Here is a 23,899-nt window from a genome sequence, read left to right as displayed (position 1 = left end):
TGAACATTGATGGGAATAATAGAGTAATGGGTGAATATTAATAATGACATGGAAGAGAGAGAATGTGAGATGATAATTTAGGGTAAACATTTAATTAGTTATTAGTGAAATTAGTTGGATGTGTAATTATGTTAGGGTATAATTAAAAACTTGTTTTATTTTTAGACATATTTAATGGCTTAACTTCCGTTCCTTAGTCTTGATGATTCGGTTGAAAATGACCAATATACAAGACCGGAGGGAGTAATAAGTTAAAAAAATCATTTATATAATTATAGTTGCACATCAATTTAATATAATTTCTTTGACAAATAAGAAGAAAAGGGAGACAAAATTGAAATAACATAGGTAATGCATTCGAAAGAGATAAAGAAAAAAAAATGAATTGTTAAAAATGTTATATAAGAATTTGTTGTAAGGAATATTATAACACTGGCTAAAATAGGTCAAACAAAGGGAGCCAGCCAGCACAGAAATGCTCTACAATACCTAATGTTAAATATTTGCAACACTGCCTTGAATTCCAAACATGACTTGTATCATGTTAATTATACATTTGGCATTCAGACCCAAGCTAAGTAAAAAATCAAAGTCTAATAACATATACAGTTGGTGGTAAGATTTTGCAATTTACATATTCACCTTGGTAATTGAGAAGAAAAATTTTACCCACGGCGAAGGTTCCCAATGGTCAGTGTCCTAGTTTTCCCTTGATTACATTTAGAAATCATGGAAGTTCCTAAAAAGTCAATTTCTCACATAGCATTTTTTATCTTCTTTCTTTGACCATAATTTTGACTTTGGTATATGTATCTGTTGCTCCATTTCAATAAATCAATTTATGAAGTAGAGCAAGTAGAGACAAAATCACCACCCAGTTGATGTTAAAAACGCAAGCAAAAGAAATGTAGTGGGAACCAACTAAATGGACTGTTCCAGTTCGCTCATCCCTCACCTTAATGCTTGAAGAACCTGAGATACAGCATAGAAAATATTAATAAATGAGAAATTATGAAAAAGGAAATAATGCAAGTCATTTGAATTTGATTTCTTATAATTTCTTTGACAGTTCTACCCCAACCTTTATATAACACGCCAATCATATATTATCTTTAATTCATCAATTAAACATAAGTAAGAAATCTGAAATGAAACAAGAAGTGGACAAAAGGAAATAAGGGCGACACTTTTACATCAAACACATGCACGAAGAGCATGCAGATACTTTAAAATTTTAAACTGGATCGATAAACTACACGGAACTATTCCTTTATCGGAATTAAGGGTCAACTTGGTTTGAGAAAAATGTTTATTATTTTTCATTTTCAATTTTCACAAAAAAGGGAGAGTTGAGACAAATGAGAAAAAAATACTAAATTTACGTGTTCTATTATAGATGTTTTCACAAAAATCTACAAATATTTTATATTCTTCATTTATGTGATTTAAAATATTTAAAATGCCGAAGGTTATAAAGAACTAAGAAATGATACTTACAGTTGTACTCAGCCCATCCAATAGCCTGATTTTCAAGGTCATAGAAGACAAGTTTATTTGAAAGCACTAAATCTGCAACAAGTAAAAATACAGATGAAGCTGCAGAGTAAGGTCATGGAAAGAAAACTTTCTAGTGATCCAAAATTGTTATTGGAAAAAGATAAGGAAAATTCTTCCACCAGTAAAATAATACATTTATTAGAATATTTAGCTTGTAAATTTCTTCCAAAACAAGTATGGGGCTACTTTAGAATAATACATATCTCCATAAAAAATCTCAAGACTAATAATATGCTACAAAACTTTCACTATCCTCCTCCAGAAACAAGATAGTATCACCAGCAAATTGCAAAAGGTTGTCAGAACCTACATTCACACCTTTGAGCCCCCTATCAACTAGTCATCACATCTTTGACCAGAGAAAATGTAAAGGAAAAAAGAAAAAACAGAAAAAGGTCCTTCTCAGCTAAATCCTCTTTTGTTTTAGAAAGAAGATTTAGGATGTAGTCATTGAAAGCAAACTTCTACTATCTTTTGATTTAGGAACTTGTATAAAAAAAATACAGAACACAACCCAATTTCTTGCAGTTAAGATACTCACAAGATCCTATACAAACGAATTCCACGATATAATGTATTTGTCTTGTTTATTTCAGAACTCAGATGTAAACAGGTTCAAAAATATCTTTTATCTCAAAATGCCATTAAAAAATAACCCTTTATTTCCTCTTATAATAATGGCTATGGCAGTCTGGTTCTAAAGCTGGAAGCAGCATTCAGCAAATTGGCGGCAAATATCTATCAGTACAGAAAAGGATTTGAAGAGAATACCTCCCAATAAAGTCATATTTTTGCTATCTCTTGATTGTGTCCCACTATTTTGCCAACCAATACACCAGAAATCTCCCTGCAGATGCACATTAGTATTTTATTTATAGTATGGTGTATAAAGATTATGATTATAAAAACCATCGACATATAAAAAACTTGCTCAGCAGTAGTGCACATTAATTAACGAGTGTTTTGAAAAATCATTTTAAAACTATTGCAAGTATCTAAAATTACAAAAAAAATGGTTAATAAGGTTTCAAAATAGGAAAAGATACTGTTTGCTGCATTTGCAACCCCAGAATCCGTTCAGCTTCAGCAACTCAAAACTAATTCGGAGCAGATGGGATACAAAAGGTTTTTAATATGCATTGTAGGCACTTTGGGCAGAAGCAACTTTTTGTTACTTCAGCCCAGAATACAGTTAGGCCAAGATGCAGTTGGGTCTAATTTATCAATTTATATATATATATAGAAAAAGAGAGAGAGAGAGAGAGAGAGAGAAAGGAGGGATCAAGTTACTTTAAGAGTTACTCTCCATCCTCACCATTTATTTTCTTGAAATCTAATGGTTCTAATAAGTAACTAATCGTTATCATTACATTTTAAGAAAATTAATGGTGAGGATGAGAACTTAATCACTAGATTTTAAGAAAATGAATGACGAGGATAGAGTTACTCTTGAAGTAACTTGATCCCAAGAGAAGGCTGACAATAGGTCCAAAACAAGCCAAATAAAACTTGGATAACAATAACAAAACACAAAGACCTAATGAGGTTTGCAATATACTTACAGAGGGAAATAAATAATCATGTGGATAAACCTTCAACGAGAGCCCATTTTCAAAAAAAAATGTGACAGCCGGAAATCCATCATCAACACTGCAACATAAAATAAAATAGCCATTACACACCTAAATGAAGCTGATAATACTGACACGGGCATAGGATATGCAAAGGGAGCAGTCCAGTTATCGAAGCACTCCAACAATACATACTCAATAAGAAAGTTCATAGAACTAAACCTACAAAATATTGTAACTTAATTTCACAAAAAAAAATTTCCAAGTATCAAAATAATATTTCAAATGGCAAATATTTTTTGTCCACATGTCAAACCCAAAGTCAAAATGGCAAGATTTCCTAGACAACTCCTTCAACATATAATATAGATTACAATTTACATGTCAATGTCATTATTATGATTATCACGAAAAGAATTTATTAAGACATAAAAGGAAGATACAGAGACAGGATAAGAAATCCTCAAGGACTACAGATGACGCCACTAAAAATAAAAAGAAAAAAAGAAACAGAAATCAAGACATGTGCAAGACAGAAAACCAACAAAGAGCATAAAGCCATAAACCAGCAACTGCAGATTAAAGTAAGAACATTAACATGATCAAATAAAAATCATAAAACAATCTGTGAACCAGTACTGTAAAACCAGCAACAGAATTACAAGGAAGAAATTTCAAAGCATACATTCATTAAGGGAACCGTAAAATTTCCCAAGTGAAACAACAAAGAGAGAGAGTGAATAGTCCTATCCTTGAAGATCCAGGAAAATAACCTCAAACACCAACCACTAGAGATGCCAATCTCATGACAGCAAGCTTAAACAATGCTAACATGGCAAAGGATGGTGGCTAATTTAAAAGAAATATTAACAAAACAATTAAATGAGTGAGTAAAGAACATAGTTTATACTAGATGAGCTGGTCTGATAAACATAATGGTGATTTCACCCAGTTCAAAAAAGATTTCTCACAAGACAATTTTCAAAGGAGATCAAAGCAGAAGAACAGAATTTGTCAAAAGTTAAAACCACATCTGATGTGTTTTCTTTCAGTCTTTTTGGTTTACTTTCCCACACATTGCTGAAGGGCAATTCTACCTAGAACAGAAGAGGCAAACACTCACCTCCCGACCATTTCTAATGTGGCATATGCCACACACCATGGACACCACAGCTATGGGAGCACAACTGTGCCATGTTCAATAGCCATGCAAAAGAAATTTTAGTCAAAGTGACCTTCAAAACACTATGCCATTACAGTATGGAAGCACTGTTAATAACATTGTCAACCCTGAACCACCATTATCAAAACCACACACTTTAGGCCCCACCCTTCCTTCCAAAACTAACTGGACAACAAAGAATTCTTCTAAAGCCTGTATGCCAAAGTAAGCTAGCAAAACACTTGCACTTGTTCCAACCAACAGCAAGACACTATATACATACAATAAGCATATTTCTTTTCACGTGTGTTCAAGAAAGAAAAGATTATGTTAACAGTTAAACCCCCAGTTAAAGTAGCAACAGAGTATAAGGATTAGTTAGTATGCATGTCATGCATCATACCTCTCAGAATATTGAAAGCATGTATACTCGTCATGGAGAGTCTGAACTTTTAGATCCGGGTGCTGAGAAATCATCTAAGAGAAAGCAATTCAGACAGCTGTACAATAAACTGTAATGTAAATTTAGTAATTTAGAAATTTGCAAAATTTAAGACTTTTATATACCTTATATACTAGCGGCTCATAAATTCCTTCAGGCAGATAGGCCAGGGTTGTACCACTGTCAATTATTGTCCCTTTTCTGTCTCCTTGTGCTGATGTATCTGTTGATAGACTAAGGAAAGTATGGCCAACTTGAACTGCAGTCATATTGACACTGTAGTGTGGCCTAAAAAAACACAATTTCAAATTTCTCAAAATATGGATTTTTGTAAACCACTATCTGGATAGAAGAGAGATTCTATTATTAAGATCCAATAGCTAAGGCTATGTTTGACCCAGCTTATTTTTTACTTAAAAGCTACTTTAAATGAAAGCTAAAAATAAAAACTTTAAAATAAAGTAGAAGTTGTTTGGTAGTCTTAGCTTAAAAACTCCTTTTAAGATAAAAGATTTGTTTCATTGTCCTACATCAACTAGTTCAGGATGAAAAGGAGGAGGCAAAGATATGTGGCTAATTTTAAAAAACTACTTTAGTTAGGTTTTTTTTAAAATGCTATTTTTCTCCCTTTTCTTTTATTAAATGGTCCTCAAATATTAAGAGTTTTTCTCCGAATGTGTTTGGCTCAGCCTCTCCTTTCAAGGAGAAGAAAAACCAAAAAAAGAGTTGGGCCAAACACTACCTACATATATGGCCTAGATACTACTTATAATGACTTGGGCAAGCTTCCAGGGTTGATTCCGCCCCAGTCTGATGTCAATTCTTATAAAAGTAAACAAAAATATGAGTGCATAAAGAAATTGACCAACATCCAGCATATAGAAGCATCAGGCAAGGACATGAACATTTAACAAAGATATCTTGTTTTTCATTTAGAATATAGGAGAAGAAAGTGTTTTTTATGGTTAAGACCACTGAAATCCTACTGCCAGCTTCAACTAGCATGAGTTCACTTTACATTCCAATTACAGTTTACACATGACACCTTCAGCTTCAAAGAATCTTTTAAACCAAAATTTTAATACCACTGAAATGATCACCTCGTTAACCAGTTGAGGCCTACATTCCATTTAGAGTGTAGATGTGCTGAGACATGTCACTGATGACTTAAGAAGAAATCACTAATCAATATCTAGCAAGGACAGGCAAGAGTAGAGCTTATAGAGGCTTGGGCAATCCTCACCTCATAAGCTAGTTTTTGGGTTAAGTTAGCCCAAATTCAATAGAAGCTACATGTGTTATTATATCATAAAAAATTAAAATATTTGCACAAAAAATAATGTAGTCACTAACAAAAACATGATAAAAAAAATAAAAAGAGCTTATCCTCAAAAGAATAATGAATAACGCTATAAGAAAAACTACTCTCATTCTAAAGTGTATTAAGTGAATAGCATACTGGTCTGGTAATAATGGAGTCATGTTCACTTTAGGTTGCACAACATGCCCAATAGCAAATATACCACCTCCATTTACTCCATTTAAGCAATGAGCAAACATCTTTTTCACTTTGCCAGAGGAAGCAAGTTGTGAAATCATTGATGAATTAGCTTTTCCAAATCCAAGTATTCCATCAAGTGCTTCTTCATTTGAAGAACTTAGATCTCCAGATTGTCTAGCACCACACCTACAAAACAACAAAAAAACTCATTTAAATATTAAAAGAGGGATAAATATGAATCAATGTATTCAATAGACAACATTAAATTATTATACACAATAAGAATCACCAGGAAACCATTATAAACTAAATGCCTCCAAAATCACATCAAGCTGTATTAGAAAAAGGTATTTATATAGGAGTGCTCCATATGATAAGGTGTTTTATTCACTGCCTCAATATTTACTAAACCATGTTATTTACAGCATGTTTGGTAAAACTGAAAATTTAGCATTGAAAGATTTTAAATTCAAGCACTGAAATTGTGCTAAAGGAAGCTATTAGCATTTAACATATCTAACAAGGATAAAACAAAGGAATTGGCCAGGATAGTTCCCGTTGATACATCATTGACTGCACAAATGCCGAATTATTCAATATTCTTTTTACATATATTTATTTTCAGCTTGAGTAAGGTTCAAGCTTGGAACACAACAAAAGGAGGACCACAAGAAGTACAAGCCAATATCAATATTGACATCAGCAGTCTCAATCTCAATCTTACTCAAATTGGTAGCTGACCCAAACAATATCAAAGTCAAGTATTTTCTCAGGCACCAATAATAATTTTGGTGAGGAGTTGGACAAAATTTGTATGCGTTTTAATGAAATAAAAAGCATACTCAACCATTTTTTAAAAGCAATACCTGCACACCAGTGCACCCAATTTATGTTAAGATCATATCCAGATATGACAAATTATGGTATTGCAAGTTTGCAACTAAAGCAACAGGTTAAATTACTATTAACAATCATGCATGGTTTCTGAGTTCATGACTTGTAGAAAATAATGTCCACCAACAGCAACAGATCAAAGTAATAGACATACACAATACATAATAGCAAGCATTACTGCTAAAAGAAAACTCACCCAAATACAATACTTCCATTAGCCGAATCAGTTTTAAGGTCCCCAGACACTTGATCATAAAGTACGATATCCTTTACAAAGTAACCAGCAGTTGAGCTCCCATCGCCATATATCTCCAGATATGGACAGGAAATATTAGCAGTGCAACCAGTCAGCAGACCTCCATTGATCTCTTTGCAAAACTCTTGATCACAGGGAACTAATTTACCAGAGGATGATTCCTTTATGTCGTAAAGTGTAAGGTCCATCTTTGATACAAGAGAAAAAGAAATTCAAATGAATAAATACATCAATATCGACATGAGGAGGCTGTACATGATTCAGCCATGTGAAAATTGTCTTGCAAACCATGGTCTACCATAGTACACACCCTGACAGTGTAAAGGATTTCGGGCCTGTTTGGATACAAGCTAGAAGTACTTTTGAGAACTTCTCTATTGGAAATATAGAGCCTCCAGTAGAGAAGCTCTCAAAAGCACTGTATCCAAACAGACTCTTATATACTCTCAACAAATCAGAAACTCCGATGTAAGGTAATTTTGTTGACTTTTACAAAAAACTATCTTGAAAGTCATCCCTAGAATGATTTCCGATCGGTTATTAATAATGTAAAAACTCTCTACACAATGCATAGATTTTAAAAACATGTTCTTCTAACCCATCCTAATTTCGAATGCTCACACAAAAAAACACAAAATAAACCTAAGCAAGCAAATTGAGCAGGTGACGAAGGTAGTAAAGGTAGTCTAAACTCAAAAGGATGAGAAGCATACACCAAGGCTACTTCTGGTGGGGCACTCTTTGCACTGAATGCAATTTACCCACATAATATCACTGCCAGTGTCCACTTGTAAATAGTAATTCTTCGGAGGAGTTCCAATCCCTATTTTAGCATAATAAAGCCTACAAACAGAATGAATCAGTTCAGAAGATGGTTCAAAAATTTAATGAATTAGTGGTTAGGGAGTTACCCGACGGCGTCGGGGCGGCCGGAGCCGCCGAGGGGGAGGTCAACGCCGGCGAGGAGAGAGAGCTGGCGGCGGTAGTCGTGGGCTTTGAGGGCGGAGAGGGAGCGGTCCTGGTACTTGCACTTCACGTTGAATACGCCATGGGAGGCGTTAACAACACTGGGCGGTGACGGTGACAGCGACAGAAGCAACCACACACACGCGGAGACGAAGATTCTTCTGCTGCTTCTGCGTAGCATCTCCATCGTCGTCGTCTTCACGCGATGAGTGGAGTTTGTTTGTTTGGTGAAGACGAGAGAGAGAGAGAGAGGGTGTTGGAGTTGGGAGGTTGGGGTCCACGCGCCAGCACGAGAATGGAGAATCCGATTGGTGCGTGATACAAATAATAATAATAATAAAATAAATAGTTATTTTCTTCTATACCTCTCACAAATTGAGAAAAATTTTAATTTTAATTTCTAAAAAATAAAATAAAATAAATTTATTCAACCGTTAACTTAGATAAATTATAGTTATTAATCAATATTTTATTTATTATTATATTTATTATACTTTATATTTATTTTTTTAAGTAATATTATGTTTGTAATATTAAAAAAGAAAAAAATTAAGATTAAATTTGATTATGAGTAAATAGTTAATTGTATAAGGCGCTTACAAATTTATTCTTAAAAATGTTGTGTATATCCTTTCTTAAAATGATTATTTACTCATAAAAAAGAAAAAATAGCAATATACTATGCGTTTTCGAAAAAAAAAGGAGATGAGTCAGTGGAGGGTGACGTGAGAGACCCTTTCGTTTCGAATTTTGGATAACAGCCATTTTTTCTTTCTAGAAAGAAAAGAAAACTACAAGCACTTTCTGTTTCTCTTTATTTAAAAAAATCCCCTTTTAAGATTTTTTTTATTTTTTTGAGGAACACTTTTAAGACTATTGATCACGAGAATGGGGCACGTGATGACCAATTAACCATACAAAATACAATGCTTTATGCAACCGAAATAAATGTATATTCGATTTAAGGAGTAGTATTTGAATTATTATATAGTTTGTTATGTACTTCGTATAGTTTCACGCTTTGACTGATCAAAAGCTATTTTTCCTCAAATTTAAATAATGGAACACAATTTCATTATGCCTATGCAAAATAATATATTATTTTGTGGACAAAACTCATTTCATACTTTCCGAACTAAAATTTGACGAGTACAAACAAACATGTACTAGATGACTTAGAATTTAAATGAATATCTTTTAGTTATGTCTTCAACTTAAGGTCTAAGATATACTAATTAAATTAATAAATAGAAAAGTTTATTAAAAAAAAATACATCAAAAACTAGGTGTCTAGAGATTGGATAGTTAAGATTTATCATATTTATAGGGAACCTAATGTTGTAGCGGATTGGTTGGTCAATTGGGATCATTCGTTAGCTTTAGGAATGTATGAGTTCTCTTCTTCGTCGGGATTGTCCGATTTTTGTTTTTGCATAATGTTGAGTTTTGCCCCGTTCAATAATAAAAAAATTGTTTTTTTGGATTGGATTCATTGTAAAGTTGAGAACCAAAAACTAAACAAATTAGTTTTTTTTTTCATATTCATTTAACTAACTAGTTTTTTCACTTCAAATTCAAATCAAACAAATTGTATATTCTATTTTTCTTTTTCAACTCGATTAAATACTACATTCAACTAACTATTTATTTTGACTTTTATATTAATATATTTTAGGATTTAGTAGTTAAGTTTTTCTTCTACTTCTTCCCTGTCAAGCACCTCCTAAGAGAACATTTCTCCAATACAGAAAAAGTAATTTCATTTATGCAATACCAGGAAATTGAATGTTAAATTTTCTCCTCTCACTGACGTTTCAAACAAGTTTAGTTGAAAATTGTTGAGTCATAAATTAAAATGCAACGTTTCCAAGAAGTTATATTAGCATTTATGCACACAAATTTATACGCTTTATATTAATTTTCAATCCATACTTCATCTCATCAAAACTATTCCACACCCAAAAAAAGTACTGTTTTTTTATTTGGTCATTGAAAACAACTGGTGACCATGAAAACACCAGTGTTTCACAGGTTTGTTGAAATATCATTAACCAAAATTAACTCGAGCTGTTTAAAAAACATGACAATAAATTCATTCAGAAAACAATCAGAATTTTTTTCTTTTTCGGTGTTGAATCTTCCTAAACACAAACTAGTGAAAATTTGATACTCCCCGCTAAACATGAATCGAGCTGATTGCTTCCCACAAAATATTTATATAATGAATGAACATAACTGTTTTACAACCTGCGGAGTAAGGGACCCTTAAAAAAGCTTTGTATAACCCAAAACTGATGCCTTCATCAATACTCATGGACTATACTCTCAACCCAAAAATAATGACTGAAAAAGGATGTAAAAAAAACAAAATTTTTTATATCATCCCTCACCAAAAATTACCAATAAAGCAATTGGCGACCCTACATACCCGTCTATGTGACAGGTAACAAAATATTACAGAGTTGTATCCATGAAACAATAAGTTGGCACATACATGGAGACTATAAAAGGAGCCCACAAAAGGGAAAGGGGAGGAAGGGGACAACACAGTCTTGGCAAGAATGGGCACTTTCCTCCAAAAGGATAGCCCCAAAGCACCAAACAATAAGCTGTGAACTAAGACCTGGAGAAACTGCTGACTCCACAGTTCCTCGAATGCAATCCTCTCTCTGGACAATGGCAACTTCGGTGCACAGAGCTCCGAGCACTTCAAAACTGCAAACTCTTCATGATCAAAGACCAACAACTGGCGACCACAAAGCCGACAAATGCCTCAAATATAGGCAACCCTCTGATTCTCCTAAAGAATGGGTAACAGGGAACTTGAGAATTAAAAAATGCAGCAGTAATAATGTACATTCAGAAGCTTAAGAAGCTGTGGCAGCCGTCGACTTCTCTAATTTTTCTTTTTCAATTTCTGCCCTTCTCTGCTCAGCATGCTGGGCAACACCATTAGCAAGAGCTTGATAATTGAACTCAAGCTTCTGGGTAAGGTTCTCAAACCTCGATGGATCCAATGATTGTATCACTACAGGAAAATTTACTTTGTAAGGTGGGATGTCAGATAACAAAGAGAACAATGACGATGGCATTGGTGAACCTGAACATTTTTTAGCTTACCTTTGATTGAATCCACAAAGAAAACAAAAGGATCAACCTCATCAATTGGGGACTGCAACTCTTCATCATCACTAAAGTCATCATCTGAATCATCATCATCGTCATCATTGGGCCGGAATGACTTCGCCTATATGCAACAAATGCAGAATGAAAATAAGATTCTAAGATTTAAAAATAAATGAAAAATAAAAGCCAGTAAACCAACAAATAATGAATATAAGATGAAACAAAATACAACAATTGTGTTTGGAGCAAGGAGATATAATAAAAAAAAACTCATTTAGTTCAACTTATTTTAGAGAAATAATTGCTTGTCTTTATCAGGTTCCTCAAAGAACTTTAGAAAATTAAACAATTATTTCTCTAAAAACAATTGTTTTCAAACATGTACAAAATTTGAATGAATCAAATCACATTTCTAAAAACTAGAATTGAACATTTAGTTCAACTGAAACCACTGCACATCCTGGTTTACTGGACCAGCAAAGCCCCAATAAACAAACAAGAAGTCAAACAATTAGCTGGTTGTCGCTGAAACTTGTCCAATTCTTTGACTGAATCAGTCAGTGAACCCAGCGTTAACCTAGACCCTCATTTTTACTAGGTGGACAGAGCTTTGAGCAAAAGATGTGGTATGGGGATCAAAACCAATGCAATGCTGCCATTAAGCACTGGCAGCAGCTGTACCAAGAGACTGATATGCCTAGATGGTTATGGTAATCAATAAAACATTTCAACAAAATAATTCAAAATTAAAATATGTCAAGTTTCAATATTAACAAATAATAGACTATTTTAATGTTAAATCTTAGTTTGTACACTACATTTATTTTAAAATTGAACTTCATAGTATAAATTGGACCACAAAGTCAGGTGCCTTAATGACCTGAGCAGAAGTCATACATGCATACAGACATACTATAAAAATCCTTTAATAGGCAAGCAGATGTTTTTAAGGTCTACATATCCACACCTGTTCAGCCAACTTTCTAAGTGTGATAGTATCAGCATCCTCTCCCTCATCAGCATCAACTCCCATTTCCTTGTCAAAACCATTTCCTTCCTCATCTTCATCATCAGTTTGAAAACCATCCATATCATCATCATCTTCAGCTTCTTCCTCTTTTGCAGCCTCTGCACAGTGAGTACACAATGGACTGAAAATTAGGCACTCACAAAACAAACTACTGTTAGGATTACTGAACAAGTCGATATAAATGACATCAATCTACCCCTCGTGAATATATACGATTGTGACATCTCAAAGTTACAGAGACAATGCAGACATACAGACCTGCAACTTGTTCCTTGTAGGCAACTAGAAGATCAAGATTGGCCCGGAACACCCGACCTAAAGCCTCCGCTGGCAATTGATCAGCTGGGAGTGCCAGTAATGATGTTAAACCAAGGCAGCATACTTTCTTTTCATGTTCCCTGCATGTCAATTTACCATCATGAGACCTTCAAATTGTCACACAATAATTTGACTGTTGTATGGAAGCACAGAAAAGTAGGAGTTGCAGAAATGAGAAAATTAAGATGGATGTGTGATTATACAAGAAAGGATAGAATACGGAATGAAGTTATACGAGAGAAGATTGGTGTAGCACCAATTGAGGAAAAGATGACAGAAAATTGGTTAAGGTGGTTTGGGCATGTGCAAAGAAGGCCACAGGAGGCGCCAATTAGAAGAGTGGATTGCATGATTTTTAGCCTAGGAAAAGAAGAGGGAGACCAAAAAGGACATTGGAGGAAATCATCAAGGGAAACCTGATACTTAAATAATATTTCTGAAACTTGGGTTTTTAACTGTGCCGAATGGCGTCGTATGATTCATGCATGACTAAGGGGTGGTGAAAGGGTAGAAAATAACAAACCTTTTAAAATTAGTACGCATTCCACTCTTCTTAACTTGTTGAAGCAAATGGAACCAAAGATGGAATATTTCTGATGCAACACCTAGCTTTTGCAATATGCTGAGAGTCAAAGCTGCATTGTAGTAAAGAGCATCTGCAATCTGAAAATATTATCTCCTCTTAGAAGGAATTAACTTATGATGCCATTTCCTGTCAGACAAATAATCTTTGAAACCCTAGGCAAGCTTACAATAGATAAACTAAACTCACTGGGTGAATCAGAAAAGGACTCAGTTTTGTTATTAAAAAATTCTTTACATTTATTCTCTTCCTATTTTAAATAAAGAAACCTACAAATTGTAACACTTAAAAGAAGTGCAATTCATATTAAGTTAAGAACAACAAGAATTAGGTGTTATAGAAAACTACCATACAAAACTATATCTATCCAACTTTTTATAATCCATCTGCATTCAATAAATTGAAATTCAAAATATATCTTGCAACTCCAAACTAAAATTATTTAACAAAACTAGTTAACATAGATCCAGAACAGATGGGTAATTGGGTATTGAGTGTTCATCAGTACAACAAACCCCAAAAAATCAAGATATTGATTATGTCAGAACATTATAGTAAAGTAAAGAAGCAACAAAAGCCAATTTCCTGACAATTTCATTCATTCATGTAAATATTGACTGTAACAACCCCTTCTTACCACTTGCATGAAAAGACATTTCAAATATGATTTTTCAGTGTGATGCAAGCGTTCAACTGTAATTCTGAGATATGGCTCAACCCAGTGATCGACTTGTCCTCTGCAATTCTGGAAGACAACTTCGATAAGCTTTGGAGCCGGCACAATATCATTGTCCTCCATATTTTTATCTGACATAATCTGCAACGTGATATACAAATCACAGAGACATCAGTAATAACAGAAAAAATAATAATAATCATTATCAACCATCAGGCCAACCAAACAGGTGGCGACTCGAGTAATAATGTAAAAGTAACTCACAGATGAAATCATGTTCCATAAACTCTGTTGATAGTCGGGTTCTTTGCAAGTAAGGAAATGAGCAGTTCCCCTTGAAATATAGTTGTCCAAAGGAACCAAAATATCTGCAGAAGTTTAAAGCTTAACAAATAAATACCCAAAATAATATTAGAATATATTTCATTTGACCAGAAAATTGTCCATGATCTATTTTAGCTTGTTTCTTTATCAAAAAATGTTTCTAAGCAGTCCATAGCTGTGTATATATTCAGGTTAATTCAGAGATCAACTCATCGCTAGATTTAATATCAACAAACAAAAGAGACCATCCACAAATTATTCAAACTATGCACTAGGACATTATAAGAGAGAGAAAAAAAGAGTTGAAAGAGCACCATACTTGGAAAGAAATCAATTGCCCAATCTGCCAGTGCTTCCATCATCAATGGCCAAAGACTCCACATATCCAATGATATTGTTGGAGAGAAAAAAGTCATATATGATACAATCTCCAAAACTTCTTCGAAAACCTCTGCAGGCACACACAGAAGATAATGCGATTGAGCCAGAAAATACAAGCAAAATTAAGATATACAAACCATGGTATTCATACCACAATCTAATAATGAAACAAGCACAAATACAGAGTCCAAGAAGTTAAAGAAGCAAACATATACAAGCTTAAGCATCACATTCATTTTACACAAATTTAAGCATGCAGAGAAAGCCCTGAATTCTTCTTATGATCCAGAACATCATTGATCATTCATCCATCCTAATTCCTAAACATCATTGGAAGGGGAATTAAAAAAAAAAAAACATTAGCCATGTCCATTTGTTACAGGAAAAAATATTTCCACAAGGCCTAACAACCAGTTTAATTGAACAGTTAGACTAAGTAAGCAATAACAGCCAAAAATGAGGTGACCCAGGTTTTTTTTTTCTTCGAGCATTTTGGCGATTTATAAGAGGGAATGCTCAAATATTAGGCCTTGTTTATTCTCTTGATGTACTTTGAATCTAGTTTGCTTCCAATGGATATTGACTGTGTCCTGAATCATTGGACCATTTTTTTATGATAAGTTTAAATATGGTCTTGATAGAATTAAAAAGGCAATTTTTTTTGTGGAAATGTGCAATATACACAACACTTTGGTGCAGGTGGTCTGAGTGCAACTCTTGTAATTTTTCAGGAGGTTTCTATAGCACAGCAATAGTTTGACATAAGCTTAGGCATTGGGCTTTTATTTGGTAGAAACCAAATGGTCTTTTTAAGGAGTTTTCCCTAACTGCATGCTGAGATTCTGGTAGCTTTGCTCCATTGATATTTCTTTTTTTTCTTTGTAGTTTGTGTAGTCATTATAGATCTAAGAGGATCCCCTCCTCCAAAAGTTTTATAATTCTTCTCTTCATGAAAAATTGAAGTGAATACATCCACAAACACAAATGGCATTGAAAATGAAAAGGGTTAAAAAAATAATTTAAGCCTCAAATTTAAACAAGTAACCATCATTCAAAGTGGAAATTACGTTTTGTTTATGAAAGAAAATTTCATAAACATGAGAGAGAGAGAGAGAGAGATGCAAAATGGGAAGAAGTACCTTGACCATCAGTTGTTAACATTCTACGCATTATGGGAAGCAAAGTTGGCTCAATTTGAACAAAAAGATGAGGAAGCCTGCTCACTGATTCAAGTATTGTGCTAATAGCACGTAAACAACCAACTGCAGCAAGAGCACCTGGATCATCAGCTTCTTCATCAGCTTCTGCAGTGTTCATACACCTCCAAAATGCAGCGGCCTGTTGTGAAAATAAAACTAAAATATTATTCTCCTACATCTATATCATAACAATTTCTAGACAATTGTCAATGGAAAAAAAATAATACCAAATTTTGGCATAGCCCAAGCGCATAAGGGGCCATCTCTTCCCCAAACTTGTCCACAATAGTCTCCAATGTAAATACAAGGTCCTCATTCTCGACTTCATTCATAAGCTTGAAAAACTCTGGATAAAATTCAGCTTGATTAAAACTTATTCAGCAAGTCAAATAAAATTTTTGGAGTGAAACAAAATTCTCAAGCCTTCGTACCATCAAGGAGTTGAGGAAGAATAGGACGGATTTCATTCAAATCTGCATCCATACATCATGACAAAATAAGCATAAACAACATTAATCATATAAAAAAAAATATCCAATATACAGATACAAAAAGAAGGTAAAACACCACCTTTGCAAGCTTCAATAAAAGAACGCAAAGCAAAAACTGAATCAACACGCACAGGAAGTTCAGAATCCTGCATTCTGGATACAACACACTGCAAAGCGCTCCGAAAATTATTCTGATCTGAGAAGTTAATATGGGCATATTGTCCTGCAACCCATGCTGCCTGTTTTTCACAGGAAAAATAAAGTGTAGTCTAAATAATAACTCCATCGCATGGTTATTGTATTTTAGAAGGAAACTGGAATGATAAAAAAAAATAGCAGCATGCAGTTCTTTGATCTCTCTGTTTTTCTCTCTCTATCCTCTCTGTTTTGTTCTTCTTCCATCTTTTTCTGTCTTTCTGTTTCTCGCTTTCTTTCCCGCCTAAGTCCTATATCACATGGGGATTAATGGGGTAAAAACTAGAATAGGAGAACAGACCTTAGCCCTAAGGTGGCCAACAGGACAGCTGAACTCAGGAAAGACATGTTGCACTAACATATGCTCAAGTTCAGATTTGTATGGCTCAGTCTGCTTCAATTTGTCACAAAGTGCTCCAATAGCAAGAAGAGCACCATCTTTTTGTCTATAGGGCTTGTATTCTGCAGAAGCCTCATCATACCTAGCACAGAACAAATCCTAAATATTGCACCCAATTATAGATCATTCATTCTGACAGTAAGTAAGCTATTACCTTCTGAAAATTTCAACAATAAATTGAATAAATTTTTGAAGATTTTCTTTCCCACGTTTTCGAACCAACTCACTCACAAAATCCATGGAAGCAGTCCTAGGACTATAAAGATCTTCAATAATGTCTGTAACAAAGAATTAGAAGCTATAAGAAAGAAATCCCGGCACAATTTGTTGAAATATTGATTCCATGTTTACACAGCAAAACAACTTACCATAGCCTTTCCTTACATATTCATGTGGATCTTCATCCCAAAGCTTTTGATCATTATCATTGAAGCACATAAGGGGGAACACTATTTCAAAAAGAAGGGCATCAAGCCGTGGTTGCAGCAGAGTATACATACTATTCCTTGAAATGCTGCATATGTTAAAAAAAATCAGAGGGGGAGAATTAGTATGTGCCCACTTTAGCAATAGCAAATAAAGCACTCAACAACTCATAATCTCTCTTCAAATATGCCCTAACTTTGCAGACAACAGAAACTTTGTTCCAGGGTCTGATTTGACATTCAGAAATGAGATAGATACATCCATGAGGCACCTATACCAGAAATGTACTAGCATCACACATGGGGCTTTCATTTTCATTTGTATCAGTTATAGCTGCAAAGTATCAAAGACCACATGACCATAGACACTACTGCAATGTCAAGCACTGACTCCTCCATTAGCTTCTTAATGGAAATCTAATAAAACACATATGCATATGAATGGGCATAAGCACCCTCTTAATCCCCCCCAACCTCCACACACAAACACAAAAACTGTGTATCTACCCTTCCCCAGTTTTACTCTCAAGAATAAGGGGTTGGATTGGATCGAATCAATGATGCAGAATGACACTTCAAAGTATACCCACCTGTTGCTTAGATATTGAAGAATTAGGTTGATAACTCTGTCAGGTAAATAGCCCCCTACACGAATGACATTTAACAGATTTAAGTGGCACTCTAAAATTTTCCCCGCATAATGCTTCTGAAACATTTGAGCAAAGGCTCTATTTTCGGGGTTTTGCAGCTTCAAGTCTCCAAAACTGTCACGAGGTAATTTAAACAGCCATAGAAATTCAGAATCAGTCACGCAGCAAAATTGCTTATAACTATTATATAAATTAATCCACACCTCGACATACCGAGTGTAGAGCCTATTGAGAATGTGAACTGTCCATTTCTTGACCTTCCACCAACCCCATGATTTTCTAAGATCAGGATCAACAGGCTGACCTTCAGAGGGGACAGGCCTCTCCAATATATTTAAAAAAAGCATCATCCATGCATTGAAGATATTTTGATCAAACAACAGCTTAGGAATCTCCAACTGAATAAATTCAACAAAACCCAGAATTGCATATGTCAACTATGTTAATTTGAGTGGAGAAAAGCATCAAAATAATTGATGTAACAGACAATGCTATCTCAATTGTAAAATATGTGCTCTCCTTTCTTTCATTTTATCCCCAGTAACAGCAAGGTCAACCAAAAACAACAGAAACCAAGATTTATTCAAATACAAACACATTAATCAAAACTGGGATTTACATGGACATTGTAAAGTTGATTATTTTTTTGTGTTTTCAACGTTTTATACCATAAATTTCGCCTTATATTTGACATGAGAGGAAACATTCACTAATCACTGCTACATAAACTATAATGTGAAAAACATGTTACTGAAGGTCTAGTAATCCCAAGATAACTTTCTATCCTTTGCTTAATGAGATTTAATATGATGAAAAGGCAATATCAACCCAATGGCAAGAGATGATAAAGCAGTAACCTTCATGGTTGCCAAACTTGATAGTAGACTCATCAAACTCGCACAGAAACTCATCAAGCTCTCAATTTGATCATTTTAGTATGATTTTAACTTGTAATCAATGTTGTTAATGGCGGATGGCGGTTCATGGCGGAAAGTAAAAAATCTGCCATAAAAATATGGCGGATGGCGTAGCGGAAAATGGCGGAAGTCATGGCGGACCAAAAAAAAAAAAAAAACATATATATAAACTCATTGAAATTGAAAAAAACAAAGGATTGCATTCAAATAAACTAAAAAAGTTTCATGAGTTCATACAATAATCAAGTACCAACACCAAATAAACTCATTAAAGAGGATGATGGTTCAGCCATTTAAAAGAAGACTGAACAGAAAAAAAAAAATCGTGGTGTCAAATAGAAAAAAAATTAAAAATGGGACTGTCGAAAGTAAAAGGGGGGTGTCAAATAGAAAAACGGAAAAAAAAGCTGCAGACATAAAAAAGGGGTGTCAAGCAGCAAAAACAAAAAAAAGGCTTTGGCCCACCCACCAGTATAAGTCGAGGTCGCGGTTCTGGGTCATCTTCTCCGTTCGCGTCGCCGTCGTTCACGCCGTGCTCGTCGCCGCCGTTCACGCCATGGGTCGTCGCTGCTGGCTGCAGCGGGTCACGCGCGGCTGGTTCCGAGGCTGGTTGCAGGGGTCGTGGCTGGTTCCGAGGTCGCGCTGTGTTGAAGCTTCGAGGGTTACAGCAGCGTTCTGAAAGGTAGGGGGGGGGGGGGGGTCATGGTTTTCATTAAGTTTCCGGGTAGGGTTGGGTCGGGTCAGCCCAACTCCTACCGCGGACAAAAAAAAAAAATTCCGCCATTTTCCGCCTCCCCGCCACATCCGCCATGGCCGCCATGGTTATGGCGGCCACCATCTTTAACCCGTCACGCCACCGCTATTCGGTGGCGTTTTTTCAGAAAACCGCTACGCAACTCCGCCATGGCGCCGCCATGGCCGCCATTTAACAACACTGCTTGTAATATGAATCTTATGAAGATAGCAGGCCTTCAATAATGAAGGTCTATGTCAGAAGACATAGGGTGGACAGTAGGATATCAATGTCTTAAAAGGTCCCCAATGTAACAGAATATAAATTAACAGCAGTTAGTTGGTTAGTTAGGTGAAAGGAGAGAACTAATAAAAATAGAGGAGAACTAAGAGGGAGGGATATCACGTATTTTAGAATTCACTGGAGACTGAAAAGAAGAGCCCCAGAACTCTTGAACAGCTGGTTATTCTTTTCATTCTTCTGTTTGTTCATTCCCATCCCTATTCAGTTATCACATTGATACCAGATTGGGGATTAAGGTTCTCTATCAATAAAAAAGTAAGGTATTGTGTTGTTGTTTCTGATCAAGTTTCTTTATAGGGTTTGCTTAATTATGAAGCTGGAATGCAGAATATTATTATATGTTGTTTGGATGCTATGGTAGGGTTTTCTTAAATTGTAGGAAAAATCTTATGAGTCAAGTCCACAGACAATCAACAAGTTTACATACTCTCTCAAATTTGACAACCTTGGGTAAAAAAGGAATTCATGCTACACAGTAAATAATATTCCCTCGGGACTGAAATACAAGAAAAATTAACTAACTTCGCACCAATTAGTTAACATAATTTAATCCTACTAATCACATTTAAAAAAATGTTTTTCATAAAGTGTCCTTCATTGGAACTTGAATCAAGAATAAAAAGGAGTCATTGAAAATATAATATCTTTTAATTGAAGGGTATTTTTGGTATGATATCATTATAATAGGGCAAAAGTAGTTAAATTTGTTTATATTTAAGTCCGTCATTTTTTTGGTTGTTTATATCAGTCCAGAGGTAGTAAACAGAATCAATATTGATAAATGCAAATGAATCTTGAACAAGGTTTAATATACAGCATAATGCATAAAATAAATCCCTTAATTTAAGCAATACATATGAGCCTATGAGGAGAGAAAGCGTACATATATGGAGGACCAGAAGATTTTACAGATAAGCTTGATTAAATCAGCTACTTCAAGTGATGGATTAACAATCTGGACAAGCCTGTTAAATATATTGAGAAGGTGAGGGAATGTCTCGTCAACAATGCGATAAACTGGTACCCTTTCCTCATCTGACTTGAACCTGGGAGGAGAAAATAAAATAGTTTATTAAACTAACATATCAAATCAGATATCAATTGAAATATAAGCCCTTGCCAAATCAGATATCAAATGTTTGGAAATGCAAATCTTCCACCCACTTTGCATCTTATTGATGGAGATGGCAAAATAATAGTACTGACTAAAACATATGGGATGAGGTTTGTACCGTCCATTTGAAACAAAGTAAACTACAGTCTTTTTTATTTCAAATGTTTGGAAATGCAAATCTTCCACCCACTTTGCATCTTATTGATGGAGATGGCAAAATAATAGTACTGACTAAAACATATGGGATGAGGTTTGTACCGTCCATTTGAAACAAAGTAAACTACAGTCTTTTTTATTTCCTTTTCCAAACTTTCTGAAACATCTCAATTTATTGGTGACATCATAATCTTTCATTCATTCTCTTTGACACCTCAAAAGGAATTCAATATTATCATTCAAAAAATAATTATTGTTAATTATTTGCCCATTTTCTTTATTTTTTGTACTATAAAAGCAGAAGAAATTTTTTTGGTCACATGCATAACTAGTGTACAGTTTGTTCTTGATTTTTGTGTTTTTCTTTTTTCACGACATCTTGGATTCTTGAGGGTTTCTTATCCTTATATTTGTATCTTTCTCCACATTCTTCTGACTATAAATACACACACATTCATTTATAACAAATGTATAGTTCAATTAAATGATATAACCAAATTACCAAAATATGATGACCGTATTCACCAAGGCAGCCCAATTCTTTCAATTAAAAATATAATATAATATATATACAAACTTACTCGTATTTTCTAGAAAGAATCCGCAGCACATATAAGGCACCATAGACTTGTTGATCCTGTAAGTTATGCTTCACCCAGTCAAGAAGATGAGGCCACTGCTCAGGATAATCAGAATGTATAACTGTTTTAAGGCATTCACCAAGCTGTACCCTATAAACATAACATGTAAGCAAAGAACGCAAGTCAATACAATGGAAAAAAACAGGCATTCACAAAAGAAAAATAAATATGCCAAAAAGTTTTGACCCACAAGAGTTGTGATCATCCACTAGGGTAAAGAGAGTCATGACAGCAACAAGTATCAAAATAGACAAGATGTGCTACCAAACACCAGGCAGCCAGAGGTGGTGAACAACTGTACCTCAACAAAGGAGGAACCTGGGTTACAAACACAAGAATGTGATCCCTCACCACATCCTTATCACTCTGTGAGATCTTCAGTTGCGTATCTACATAGTCAACTCAGAAAAACGAAGAGTATGATCAGAAAACTTCCGAATTCATTATCTAACTCGAACCTATGATAAAAAGAGCATACCATCAAGAGGAGACCAATTTTTGGCAATAAAGTTCTTGAAATGAATACTCGCCACTTGTCGTACACCCATGTCAACGTTGTTGTCTACAATGATTTGCAACAACCTCACCAGATGCTGAGGCGCATACTGAAACTGTATGTATATTTAATTTAATATAGTTAACAAAAACTCCTCAAATTAAAACACTAATACATTCAATTAGCACCCATAAATGCACACCGATACCAACAGACAACAAATTTTCAAGTGTCCGAGCTTCACAACCAATTTAGCGAAAATCAACTCTTCAGATTCAAGAAGATCATTAATACACACACAACCAAATTTAAATTCATCCAATTAAAGAACTGCTACATCCAATTAGCAATCACACGCCAAAATTCACAAGTACACCAAAATTACCACGTTTCACAACCATCCGTACTTGAAAAACACTTAAGCAGAAGCGAATCAAGTAAACAAGCGAGAACCGATCAAAACTCTGATCGGAATCGAAAGGAGAGTCGCACCTGATTCAAGCTCTGCTCAGCTGTTTTCCGTTCATCCGGATTGGGACTGAGAGCGGCTTGGAGTATAACAGCGAGACTAGGAAGATCCATGACCCCGAAAATTCGATAGAAAAAAAAAATTCTCCGATCAACGTGTAAAACACGAATTCCGAAATCAACGAGGAATCGAAATCTAAACCCTAGAAAGAGCGTGCTCTAGGGTTTAGAGCGGGAGCGAGAGAGCAAACTCGAATCAAACAGCGAGTAAGAAGTGCCTTGCGATTTGTATTGAGTTGAGAGAGAAAACAGTGGAAGAAGATGGAGGCTATTTAAACTACTAGGGTTTACGTTTACGGGTTTTTAACCATCTTCCTACTACTACTACTACCTAGTTAGTACTTTTCATTGCGACGAGAGAGAGAAAAAACTAAAATCACATGCTCTCTTTCTCTATCTGATTTGTCTAGTTGGACACTTCGCGGTGTGTTTGGGTACGGAGATACGTTAGAGGCGTACAGGGATAGGTTAAACCCTGTCACGTGCGTTAAACCGTTATGGAGTAGTTTCCGTTTGCGTTATTTGGTGTTTGGTGAGGACATTTGTAGCGGTTGGAGGATCTTTCACGCTTTTGGACTCGTGTTTAGGAAGCTGCCGTTTTGATGGGTTGGCTGCCAACTCCACCTAATTAGAGAACTGCATACTAATGATTTTCTTTTATTATTATTACTATGCGTGTTTCGTTTTTTCAGTTTCTTTTTTTCATGTTCAAATGTAGAGTAACATTGTGTTTGGATACCATATATAAATAAATTTTATCCCATAAAATTATGATGATATCATAAAAACAAAAGAAGTAATTATTTATTGTCTTACGTTTATTATAAAAATAATTAATTGTTATATTAATTAATTTGCAAATTC

At 34.8% G+C, this 23,899-nt stretch overlaps 2 protein-coding genes across 3 annotated transcripts; both read right to left on the bottom strand.

The window, feature by feature from the left end:
• Positions 1–367: 367 nt before the first annotated feature.
• On the bottom strand, positions 368–8,675 carry LOC100800879 (aspartic proteinase 36). 2 transcript variants are annotated; one of them, XM_006585781.3, is made up of 10 exons: positions 8,295–8,675; positions 8,097–8,226; positions 7,324–7,571; positions 6,192–6,419; positions 4,858–5,020; positions 4,694–4,755; positions 3,120–3,207; positions 2,329–2,404; positions 1,498–1,569; positions 368–972 (listed from the first exon to the last, which is right to left on the bottom strand). In XM_006585781.3, exons 1-10 carry the CDS (start codon positions 8,534–8,536, stop codon positions 827–829), a joined length of 1,455 nt encoding a protein of 484 aa, XP_006585844.1. In that variant the 5' UTR covers positions 8,537–8,675; the 3' UTR covers positions 368–826. The 2 variants fall into 2 exon arrangements, with proteins under 2 accessions (XP_006585844.1, XP_006585843.1); XM_006585780.3 differs by having other exon boundaries at positions 4,694–4,767; positions 8,295–8,650.
• A 1,870-nt stretch (positions 8,676–10,545) lies between these two features.
• Positions 10,546–23,408, bottom strand: LOC100807264 (importin beta-like SAD2). Its single transcript, XM_003531869.4, has 22 exons — positions 23,000–23,408; positions 22,490–22,622; positions 22,313–22,400; positions 21,952–22,101; positions 20,984–21,146; positions 18,361–18,545; positions 18,088–18,261; positions 17,441–17,586; positions 17,227–17,350; positions 16,974–17,154; positions 16,557–16,716; positions 16,418–16,459; positions 16,214–16,332; positions 15,927–16,125; positions 14,726–14,857; positions 14,347–14,450; positions 14,044–14,223; positions 13,347–13,486; positions 12,764–12,903; positions 12,443–12,603; positions 11,470–11,596; positions 10,546–11,377 (listed from the first exon to the last, which is right to left on the bottom strand). The coding sequence occupies exons 1-22, from the start codon at positions 23,087–23,089 to the stop codon at positions 11,217–11,219; spliced, it is 3,099 nt and encodes a 1,032-aa protein (XP_003531917.1). The 5' UTR covers positions 23,090–23,408; the 3' UTR covers positions 10,546–11,216.
• Between the last annotated feature and the right edge of the window lie 491 nt (positions 23,409–23,899).

Source organism: Glycine max, chromosome 8, assembly GCF_000004515.6.
Source record: "Glycine max cultivar Williams 82 chromosome 8, Glycine_max_v4.0, whole genome shotgun sequence".
NCBI lineage: Eukaryota > Viridiplantae > Streptophyta > Magnoliopsida > Fabales > Fabaceae > Glycine > Glycine max.
Note: the sequence above shows the minus strand (reverse complement) of the source record. Positions and strands in the feature narration are given on the sequence as shown.

Bases quoted from the DNA above. Each gene is read 5' to 3' on its own strand.
- LOC100800879 (XM_006585780.3), bottom strand. From the start codon at position 8,536: ATGGAGATGCTACGCAGAAGCAGCAGAAGAATCTTCGTCTCCGCGTGT. The intron at 7,572-8,096 runs GTATGCTTCTCA...CTTGTATCAAAG, and splicing joins CCACCAGAAGTAGCCTTGGT to ATGGACCTTACACTTTACGA. The intron at 2,405-3,119 runs GTAAGTATATTG...GTGCATCTGCAG, and splicing joins ATGATTATTTATTTCCCTCT to GGAGATTTCTGGTGTATTGG.
- LOC100807264 (XM_003531869.4), bottom strand. From the start codon at position 23,089: ATGGATCTTCCTAGTCTCGCTGTTATACTCCAAGCCGCTCTCAGTCCC. The intron at 18,262-18,360 runs GTATGTCGAGGT...ACCTCGTGACAG, and splicing joins CTCAATAGGCTCTACACTCG to TTTTGGAGACTTGAAGCTGC. The intron at 14,451-14,725 runs GTATGGTGCTCT...AAACTTCTGCAG, and splicing joins GGCAATTGATTTCTTTCCAA to ATATTTTGGTTCCTTTGGAC.